The 12,278-nt window shown below is 34.1% G+C and overlaps 1 protein-coding gene across 1 annotated transcript in view; it reads right to left on the reverse strand.

Moving 5' to 3' along the window:
• CUNH8orf88 (chromosome unknown C8orf88 homolog) overlaps positions 1-12,278 on the reverse strand; it is a 40,984-nt gene that overhangs the window by 20,572 nt on the left and 8,134 nt on the right. The window contains exons 3-4 of the mRNA XM_007457337.1: positions 10,716-10,789; positions 3,609-3,678 (exon numbers count right to left, since the gene is read on the reverse strand). Coding sequence (XP_007457399.1) covers positions 3,609-3,678; positions 10,716-10,789 — 144 coding nt within the window. The remainder of the gene's footprint in view (positions 1-3,608; positions 3,679-10,715; positions 10,790-12,278) is intronic.

Consider the following 12,278-nt stretch of genomic DNA (forward strand, 5'->3'; position numbering starts at 1 on the left):
AAGATGTTCAACATCATTAATCATCAGAGAAATGCAAATTAAAATCATAACAAGATAGCACCTCACACTTGTCAGAATGTCTATCATGAAAAAGAACACAAATAACAAGTGTTGGTGAAGATGTGAAGAAAAGGGAACCCTGGTTCACTTTTGTTGGGAATATAAATTAGTGCAGCCACTGTGGAAAACAGAATGGAGATTTTTTTAAAAAACTAAAAATAGAACTACCATATGACTCAGCAATTCTATTCCTGGGCATTTATCTGAAAAAAATGAAAACATACACGCATCCCAATGTTCACAGCAGCATTACTTACAATTGCCAAGATATGGAAGCAACCCAGTGTCCATCAACAAATGAATGGAATTAGAAAATGTGGTATACATATACTATGGAATATCACTCAGCCACAAAAAAGAATGGAAGTTTGCCATTTGTAAAAACATGGATGGACTTGGAGGGTATTATGCTAAGTGAAATAAGTCAGAGAAAGACAAATACTGTATGATATCACTTATATGTGGAATCTAAAAAATAAAAGTAACTATTAAATATAACACAAAGAAATAGACTCACAGATATAGAGAACAAACCAGTGGTTACCAGTAGGGAGAGGGAAGGGGGAGGGGCAATATGGGGGCAGGGAATTAAGAGGTACAAACTACCATGTGTAAAATAAATGAGTTACAAGGATATATAGTATAACACAGGGAACATAGCCAACATTTTATAATAACTATAAATGAAATATAACCTTTAAAATTGATTCAGTATTCTGCATACCTGAAACTTATATAATATTGTACATCAACTATACCTCAATTTTAAAAAGTGAATGTTGGCTTATAACTCACACCATATACAAAAATTAATTCAAAATGGACCTAAATGTAAGAGCTAAATGTAAGAGTTAAAACTGTAAAACTCATAGGGATAAATCTTTATGACCTGAGATTTGGCAATTTCTCAGAAATGACATCAAAGGCATGGGCAACAGAAGAAAAAATGATAAATTGGACTTCAACAAATTTAAAAAAATGTGTACATATAAGTATACTATCAAGAGAATGAAAAGACAAAGGAAAAAGTCCTTGACAATTATATATCTGATAAGAGTCTAGTGTCTATTATTACATATCTGATAAGGGTCTTATATACACATATCTAATACCTAATAAATATATGTATATATTGACTACACATAGACACACACACACATACATAGGGAGAGAGAGAAGGGGAGGAAGGCAGAAGGGAAGTGGGAGAGAGGGAGAGAACAGATGAGGGTCTAGTATCTAGAACTCTTAAACCTCAACAACAAAAAGAAAACAACCTAATTAAAATATGGTCAAAGGACATGAATAGACCTTTCTCCAAGGAGAAATACAAATGGCCAACAACACATGAAAAGACACTCAAAATCATTAGTCATTAGAGAAATAAATATCAAAATCACAATGAGATACCACTTCACACCCACTAGATTGGTTATGATTAAAAAAAAAAAGATCCTAACAAGGATGTCAAGGAATTGGAACACTCACACATTGCTATTGGGAATGTAAAGGGGTATAGCCACTGTGGAAAACAAGTTTGGCAGTTCCTCAAAATGTTAAACACAGAACTACCATATGACCTGTCAAATCTACTCACAGGCATATATCCAAGAGAAATGAAAACAGGTGTTCAAACAGAAATCTGTACACAAATATTCGTAGCAATATTATTCATAATAGCCAAAAAGTAAAAACAACTGAATGTCCATTAACTGAGAAATAAATAAAATGTGGCTTACCCATACAATGGAATATTATTCATCCATAAAAAGGAATGAAGTACTGATACATGCTACACATGGATGAACTTTGAATACCTTATGGCAAATCAAAGAAGCCACAAACAAAAGGTCATATATTTTATAATTATATTAAATGAGATGTCCAGAATAAGTAAATCTATAAAGACAAAAAGCAGATTAGTGTTTGCTGGTGGCTGGGGAGAGGACTGAATGAGGGAGTACTGCTTAATGGGTATGAGGTTTCTTTGGGGGTAATAAAAATGTTCTGGAATTAGATAGTGGTGATGGTTGCATGATATTGTACATTTATAATGGTTTAAATGATGAGTTTTACTTCAATCAAAAAGGAGAAAAAAGAAACCTGAGAATTGCAAGGGGAATATCCCCAGGTAACAGTAAAAGTCCATTCCAGGAAAACAGCTTCACAGCAGTACTGAAGAGTAATTAATCCATACTGGAACAGGATAATGGAGGATTCTAAAAGGAAAGTCTCCTTCGGGGGAAAAAATGCCAACTGATATATATGACCATAAGGAAAATATATATAAGTGTGGCAGAGCTGTTGGAGCAACTGATGCGCAAAGTTAACAACAGTTGCACAGAAAAACAAGGCAAACGTTAACTCCAGGAAAAAAGATGGATTGTATGAAACGGAGATATGCACCTCTCAGCCAAGCAACTGTATTTATATAGTCATATAATATAAAGAGTGATGATGCTCTAAATGAAATTTAAGTAACTATGTGATGGGGAGGGGGTAGTGAGGGGACTGATGTGAAAGACATAAATTCTCATTTTCCAAAAGACGCTTTCAAAATATAATATAGGGCTTCCCTGGTGGCGCAGTGCTTGAGAGTCCGCCTGCCGATGCAGGAGACGTGGGTTCGTGCCCCGTTTCGGGAAGATCCCACATGCCGCGGAGCGGCTGGGCCCGTGAGCCATGGCCACTGAGCCTGCGCGTCCGGAGCCTGTGCTCCGCAAATGGGAGAGGCCACAACAGTGAGAGGCCCGCATAACGCAAGAAAAAAAAAAAAAATAATAATAATAATATAAAAAATGAGAAATATGGAAACGATTTAAATATTTTCTTTAGAATATGGAGTTAAATACTAGAAGAAAATGCTAATAGAGTATTTTTTGTAACTTTTAAATTACATACATAGATTGGGTGACAAAAATTTGGAAACTAAATTAATAAATAATCTTTACTTTATTAAAAAGTAGCTGGTGTGGGAAAGACTATTTGTTCTTCCCAAGAGCAATTCTTCCTTTCTGCTTCAGCAATAGAATTAGCTGGCTGGAAAGCTAAAGATTATATTTTCCAGTCTGCTTTGTACAGCATGACTAAGTTCTGGCCAATGAGAAATTAAATAGAAGTTATATATGCAACTTCTGGGTCATACTTTTTAGAACTTTCTTCCTCCTTCCTTCCTGATGGCTAGAGAGGGGACGTGTGGCTGGAGCATTCATCTTGTGCAGTAAGATAGAAGCCATGTATTGAGGATGGTAAAGCCATAGGACAGTATAATACAGGGGCTGGAAGCAACTTCACAGACCAGAATGAGTACACCAGCTCAAAATTTTACATGATACAGAAGATACAGAAATAAACTTCTATCTTGTTTCAGTCACTGTTATTGTGGTCTCCCCTTTAGAGCAGTCAAACCTATAACCAAATATAGACAGATGTCAACCAAAAGAATATAATAAAATTTCTTATGTACCTAAGGTTTGCAGCTAAGCAAATATTAACTTTACATGAATGCTAAAACTCTCTTATGAAAGTTGAGAGTTATGGTAAAAATTTACCTTTTTTAACTGGAGACTGATGTTGTTCATTAAGACCTTGAGAAAAGGCTTGCAATCCATTCGTCTTACACTATTGGAAGAAGAAAATACACTTTTTATCTAAGGTTTTAAAATTTTATCTAACACTGTTTTTTTAATCCATTTTGAGTTTATTTTTGTGTATGGTGTTAGGGAGTGTTCCAGTTTCACCTTTACATGTTGCTGTCCAGTTTTCCCAGCATCACTTATTGAAGAGACTGCCTTTTCTCCACTGTATAGTCTTGCCTCCTTTGTCATAGATTAGGTGACCATAGGTGCGTGGATTTATCTCTGGACTTTCTATCCTGTTCCATTGATCTATATTTCTGTTTTTGTGCCAGTAGCATACTGTTTTGATTCCTGTAGCTTTGTAGTATAGTCTGGAGTCAGGGCACCTGATTCCTCCACATCCATTTTTCTTTCTCAAGATTGCTTTGGCTATTTGGGGTCTTTTGTGTTTCCATATAAAGTGTGTGTGTTAATTAATTTGATTGTGGTAATCATATCACAATGTGTATGTATATTACATCATCAGATTGCATAACTTTTTAAAAAAATCATGTTGTTCAACCTAAATATATTAAATTTGGCTTTGTCAATCATATCTCAATAAAGCTGAAAAAAGTAAATTTACTTTGTCATGCCTGCACATATTAACAATTGAAAATGTAGATTATTTCAAATCTTTCATAGCATGTAAGAAAGTACACCTACTAAAATTTTATAAGGTGATTATCTATGTCTTATCTCATTTAACTGTCATAATCTTACAAGGAAATAAAGCAACTGTTATGATCACCATGTTACAGGCAAGGGAAATCAAGACAAAAAGTGTTTAGTAACAAATCCAAAAGTACATAGATAAGAGGTAGTCAAGCTAGCTTTTGAAACTCAGGGCTACTGCATATAGTTATGAAGAATGTGGATCTAAAGGGGTACCATTCACAGCACAGATGTGGCAGATATCCTAGCAGGTGGCAGCAAAGTATCTTATTCTAACAAAATCTGTATTTTTATGTAATTTTTTGTTCTTCTTCTAATTCTTGTAAAGGCACCAAATGGAGAGCAGTGGCCCTATTAAACCCACTCATTTAACAAACACAGAGTGCCTACTACATGACTGGCACTGTGCTTTGTATTGGGAATACAAAGATGAACATGACATTCCAGTATATGTTTCTGGAGGGATCACAAACTAAAAGGTAGACAGAAAAATAAAACACTAAATGACAATAAAACTTGAGAAGTTCTATAATAAAGATATGCAGAAGGTGCAATGGAAGGAAGGGGTATCAAATTTGACTTAGAAATTTCAGGAAACACTTTACATAGGAAGTGATGCTTAAACAACACTTATAGGATTAATAGGAGTTAGGCTGGCTGACTGTTGAAAAATGAATGTTTATGGAAGAAAAGCAGCTTTTGAGCTGCAAAACATGGGATAATATGGCTAGTTTAGGAAATGAAAAATGTTGACTAGGCTTGAGTAAAGCAAAATAAACACCATTTTTTTTCAAGTCAAGATTCTTTGCAATTTGTGGTGAAATACCCAATCTGCACACCTAGATATTCTATTTAGCCTTTTCATTTTTACAGAAAAAATGTTCCCAGACCCTGTCACTTATCTTAAACAAATGTACACCACTGAGATAAGGAAGGAGAACAGGAAGAGACAAATTCATATCAACATCCATTCCTAGGATGAAAATTTAAAGAGTAAGATTTATAAACACTCTCAAAAGTCAAAATGTAAACAGGAAAAATACTGTAACTCATAAAGAACTAATTTCTGTAGTATAAAGGAGCTCCTAGGAAACAATGGGGAAAAAGCCTATAAAAAAGAATGGTGCATTTAATATTGTCCCAGAGGTCTCTGAGACTGGCACATATATGCAATGGAATATTACTCAGCCATAAAAAAGGAACAAAATTGGGTCATTTGTAGAGACATGGACAGACCTAGAGATTGCCATACAGAGTGAAGTAAGTCAGAAAGAGAAAATCTAGGAAAATGGTACAGATGAACCTGTTTCTAAGGCAGAAACAGAGACACAGTCGTAGAGAACAAATGTATGGACACCAAGGGGGAAGGAGGAAGTGGGATGAATTGGGAGATTGGGATTGACATATATATACTAATACATATAAAATAGATAACTAATGAGAACCTGATGTATAGCACAGGGAACTCCACTTCGCTCGCTATAAAGCAGAACCTAACACAACATTGTAAAACAATTATACCCCAATAAAACTTTTTTTTTAATATAAATAAATAAATGAACAAAAAGAATGGGTGAAGGCCATGAACTGGTAATACAGATGAAGGGAAATTCATATTATTCTTAAACAGATCAAAGATGGCCACAAATTCTTGACATTCTTTTATCTCCTCCCCTTGAATCTGAGCAAGCTCTGTGACTGCTCAGACCAATCTAATATGACAGGCCCCTGCTGGTTTCCAGGCCTTAGTCTTGAAACCCAGATGTGGTGCTGTAAAGAGCCCAAGCCATTTGGTGAGGTCATTTGTAGGTGCCCCTTCCAGTCTACAGGGGCAGCTAAACTCTAAACCAACAGCCAGCATTAACTACCTGCCATGTGAGTGAGCCATCTGGCCATCCAGTCCAGTCAAGACTTTAAAGCACTCCAGACCTAGATGTTATCTGATTGCAACCACATCTTTGAGATATGGTCACCTAAGACCAGTCAGCTCACAGACCCATGAAAGATAATAAGTTGTTGTTAAGCCAAAGTTTTCAAGTGCTTATTTATGAGGTAATAATTTTAAAAAAACAGATTAAAAGAAGTTGTTCAGGCAGAAGAAAGATAATACCAGTAATAAACATGGATTTACACAAAGAAATTAAGAGTACTGGAAATGGAATAAATGAAGGTAAAATAAGATTCATTCTTTTATTTTAAAAAATTATTTTAAAATATAATATACAAAAGCAAAAATAGTAGCAATGTGCTGTGTATTTATAGCACAAGCTAAAGTAAAATTATGACAATAGAGCAAGAATGGGAGGGAATACGCTACAAAAAGGCTATGAGATCTAAGAAGTGAGTTTAGCAAGGTCAATATACAAAAATCAATAGTATTTCTATATCCTAGTATCCAAGACGTGGAATTTGAAATTTACAAAAAATACCACTTAACAATAGTATCAAAAAATACAAAATGCTTATAAATTTGACAAAAGATGCTCAAGACCCCTATGCTGAAAAAAACAAAGCACAGAGAGAAATGTCATGTTTATGGATCAAAGACTCAAAATTAAGATGTTAATTCTTTTCAAATTAATTTTTAAACTCAATCAAAATTCCAATAGGCTTTTTTGTAGAAATTGACAGCCTCATTTAAAACTTATATGGAAATGCAGAGGACCCAAAATAACAAATTTGAAAAAGAATAAAGTTAATGAACTTTCATTACTTGATTTCAAGACTTATCAGAAAGCTACAGCAGCCTGTAAAGTGTGATGGTGACCAAGAGATAGACATATAGGGAATCTAGTATATAGCATGATAACTATAGTTGACAATACTATATTGTATATTGAAAGCTGCTAAGAGGGTATATCTTAATGTTCTCACTATAACAAAAAAAACAACAACAAAACAGTGATTATGTGAAATGAAGAATATGTTAACTGAACTCATTGTGGTAAACATTTTACAACATACACATGTATCAAATCATCACATTCTATACCTTAAACTTACACATTATATGTCAATTATATCTCAATAAAGCTGGAAAAAAACAGACATATAAATCAGTAGAACATAATAGAGTTTAGAAATAAATTCACACATATATGATATAGTGATTTGCTTTTGTATATTATCTTTTAAAATAAATTTTTAAAATAAAAGAATAAAAATTAGAAACATGCAAAGGATTTGAACAGACACCAAAAAGAAAAAAGAAAACTACAGATGGTAAATAAACTCATGATAAAATGCTCAATCTCATTATTAGGAAAATGCAAATATAAAATACGATGAGATACAACTACTCACACGCTAAAATGGCTAAAAATGAAGACTGACTATACCAAGTGTTGACAAGTATGTGAAGCAACTGGTACCTCACACACTACTACTGGGAACGTAAGAAGGTACAACCACTTTGGAAAACATTTTGGCAGTTTCTAAACCAACAACATATGATCCGTCAATTCCACTCCTGAGTATTGTGTGGATGTCCGCACAAAGACGTGAACACAATTATCCACAGCAGCATTATTCATAATATCCCAAAACTAGATACAATCCAATGTCCATCAACTGAGGAATAAATAAATTGTCCTATATTCACACAGCAGACTATTCCAAATTAAAAACAAACCAACTACTGCTATCTACAAGGACATAGAAGAATCTCAAAAACATTATGCTGAGCAAAAAAAAATCTAACACCAGGGCTTCCCTGGTGGCGCAGTGGTTGAGAGTCTGCCTGCCGATGCAGGGGACATGGGTTCGTGCCCCGGTCTGGGAAGATCCCACATGCCACGGAGCGGCTGGGCCCGTGAGCCATGGCCGCTGAGCCTGCGCATCCGGAGCCTGTGCTCTGCAACGGGAGAGGCCACAACAGTGAGAGGCCCGCATACTGCAAAAAAAAAAAAAAAAAAAAAATCTAACACCAAAGAATATAGACTGTGTGATTTCATTTATAAGAAATTTTAGAGTAGCCAAAACTAATGTATAGTTAAAGAAAGCAGATCAGTGGATGCCTGGAGGAGGGAGCACTAGGATTAGTGGAAGTGGGGATGATGAATGACTGTAAAGGAATAAAAGAGTATTTTGGGGGAAGATGAAACTACAGCTCTATAGCTTCATTGTGGGGTTAGTTACGTGAGGTATATATTTATCAAAACTCTTTGAACAAATGGGTTCATTTTTCTGTATGTAAATTATACCTTAACAAAGTTGGTTTAAAAAAATACAGAGAGTTAGTAAAAAAGTGTCCTTCATTATAAATTATGTGATATATCTCTGACATAGATTCTGGTCGCTTTTGCATTATAACTGAAGCAGCAGACAAAATTTTAAACTTAGAAGTAGATCTAATTAATTGATATTTCTCTATAAAATTTACAATATTAATATACTGCTTTTTACTTATAAAGTTTCTGAAAGAAGGTCAAGGGTTCCAAAGAGAGGTATGAATATTATTATTGTATTAATTAGGGAAATGTTAACTACTGGAACAGATAAAACAAAACATTACAATGGCTTAAAAAATTAATATAAAGCAAGTGTAATTAAGATATCATGGTACTGACACAGAGATACACAAATAGATCAATGGAAAAGAATTAAGAGTCCAGAAACAGGCCCTATTTATCTGAAAACTTATACAATAAAGATGGCATAAATCTGTATGGGAAGAATAGATCATTCAATGAATTGTGCTTTACAACTGGTCTTCTATATGAAAAAACTGGATTTCTATCTATATCATACAAAAATTAATTTCAGGTAGACTATACACTTAAATATTAAAGCAAAACTTTAAATCTTTTTGAAGAATATGTAGGAAAAATATCCTTTGATCTTAGGGATGAGAAAACTTCATAAACAATGACACAAAGAATGAAATCATAAAAAAATTTAAAATATGACTACATTAAAATTTTAAAGTTTGAAAAAAAAAACACACACACAGAAAAATAAACAATTCTCTCATAGACGAAGAGAAATGGGCAAATGATATGAACTGATAATTCACAAAAGAGAAAAACCAAATGGCCAAATTAAACACAAGAAAAGATGCTGCATTCAAAGTAATAAAGAATTAAAAATTAAAACCTACAAGATACATTTCTCACCCATTAAACATGAAAAAAGAGTGAAAGTCACAGGCTTCCCTGGTGGCGCAGTGGTTGAGAGTCTGCCTGCCAATGCAGGGGACACGGGTTCGTGCCCCGGTCCGGGAAGATCCCACATGCCGCGAAGCGGCTGGGCCCGTGAGCCATGGCCGCTGAGCCTGCACGTCCGGAGCCTGTGCTCCGCAACAGGAGAGGCCACAACAGTGAGAGGCCCGCGTACCACACACAGAAAAAAAAAGAGTGAAAGTCTGACAATAACAAGGTAAGGATGCAGAAAAATCAGAGTACTTCATGCATTGCTTGTACAAATCACTTTGGAGAGAAATTTGACAGTATATAGCAATTCTACTCCAGGTTTATACTACTGAGAACCTCTCAAACGCATATTAAACATAACATATAGATGGGTGTTTATTGTAGCATTTATTATAAAATATTTCTATTTCTATTATAAAACAGAAACAAGTGTCATGCCCATGACAAAAAATGGAACAAGAAATGAGGTAGCTTAATATATATATATAAAGAGATTATTCTGTATCAGCACATATTGAACTGCTTTACTCATTTTAACAGTTGCCTAGTATTCCATTTACAAATATATTTATGCTTGTCTATGCATAATGTATTTCTGGAAGTTTCTAGATAAGAAAGGGGTACAATGGTTACTTCTGATCAGAGGAAATAGGTGACTGGGGGATAGAGATTGGAGGGAAACTTCACTAAATGTCATTTTGTATATTTTGAATTTTTAAATTTGTGACTATTTTATTTAGTCAAAAAATTAAATTAGAAAATTTTAAATATAAACCTAAATGTGAAAAAACATAGCAGAATATGTGTAGGTAAAATATTATTTATATAAAATTGTAGAACAGTTAAAACAATTCTATTTGTTATAGCAAAAGTACTAATACATTCACGAAAACAGTAATAAATTGAGTATAGTTATCTTGGGGAAGTATAGGAAGGAAATGGGATGGTGCAGGGATATATAGGTTTTTAAAATTTTACCTGTAAGGTTTTTTTCTTTAACATTTTCAAAAACAAATAAAACAAAATATTTAGATTTGAAAACGGTGAGCAATGGGTATTAATAAGTGTTTATTCTCTTTAATATATGCTTGAAATAGATCATAACTTTTAAAAAGTATATAAAGCACTTAGTATAGTACCTGGCACACAACAGCCATCTAACAGATGTTACTTTCCAGTTGTAATGCTTTATTTTATTATAACTTCTAAGACTTACTCTGCTAACTCCACTTTGTAAGTACTGGGTGTTGCATGGATATTCGTTTTGGAAGTTGAAAGGGAATACTGTTCCTGTTAGGAGAGAAAAAAAAAACGTTTTAAATATCTATTACTTCAATAAATGGTATACCACCACCTAAAAACCTTAAGTACCTAGGATATCCTAGGCACTGTTTTGAAATGTTTTCTGATAGTTCATTTACTCAACACAATAAAATGTCAGCCACCATGTTAGGAGATGGGTTTATAAGCATGATAAAAGCTCAGAGATAAAAGAGTTCATAGCTTATTTTTTTAGAAAACAAGCTCATAAATAATGACTATAATAAAAATAAGTTATGTGACAGGTTCAGAGAAGATACCAGGGGAGAGTAGAGTGGGCTTTGGGGGTATCAACTAAGGCTTCACGAAAAGAAATAATTCAATCTGGGTCTTGAAGAAAAAGTAGATTTCTTTGAGGATGTGAGTTGTCCAGAGAGTATAGAAGTATGCTGAGAAAGGCTAAAATTAATTTCTGATTTACTTAACTTTTCTGCTTAATAAACCCCTACTCCTGTCCAGATCTTAAGAGGATATAATTAAATGAGAGATCAGGGCTACCAGCCCACTCCTACCTACCCCTGAAATAGCCTTCAAGGGAAAGGATCAGTGGAAAACTGAACCCGTACAAATGAGGGAGGGACGAGTACTGTAAAAAGGCTAGTCACAGAAAGAAGCGGCTGCCAATGGTTTTATTTCCTTCGCTTTAGGAAAAAATCTGAGACTTCGCCCTACACAACTGCTTCTTCAGTGCACCAGAAGGATACAGCTTCAGCATTGCTAAACTATGGTCCAGAAGATCCCCTAATTTCATTTAGTCTGTCCTAAGTCACAGCCATCTTCAAAGGAAACATTACCAAAGTAGAGACAATCTTCTTTGTAGGAACCAAAGATAGGAGAAAAAATGGAGGACTGAGGAGCTGTGTCATTTCTATATTTTCTGATTCATCTTTGTACCCAGTAAAAGGGCTATATTTTCCCTTTTCTAAGTAGCCAGTTATTCAGTTGAACACATGGACTAAACAGAATTTAAATAACTTTTATATTTTATGTATATATGTATAGACAAATATACATAAAATATAAATATATATACTAGTAATGAAAATAATAAATAATAATAAAAAATTAGAAATTAAATACCAAGTATTTCAAGAATTTGTCCAAAAGTTTAGTTTTATGGGCAAAAGAAAATATTTTAGAAATTTTAGATTTCCTGAAAAATTAGATTTTATGTTCCAGCTCAAGCACAGCCTTAATCGGTAAGTGTTGCTTGGTACTAATTTTTTTCAATTAGGTATATTTTTTAAAGGCTAATGCTCTCTCCAGATGACTGCTCTGCAGTGATCATAATCACAGGACACAATTTGTATTGAGAGTATCATTCTGAGCAGAAGCCAGTTGTTAACCATGAAAATGAGACATGAAAAAAAAAAGATATACAAGTTGCTCTCAGGCAAAAAAAATACACGAGTTCTTCCCACCTTTGCTGGTCTGGTAGACCATTAAGAATTTTCTTAAT

The sequence above is a fragment of the Lipotes vexillifer genome, unplaced genomic scaffold, assembly GCF_000442215.2.
Source record: "Lipotes vexillifer unplaced genomic scaffold, Lipotes_vexillifer_v1.1 scaffold174, whole genome shotgun sequence".
Lineage (NCBI taxonomy): Eukaryota > Metazoa > Chordata > Mammalia > Artiodactyla > Lipotidae > Lipotes > Lipotes vexillifer.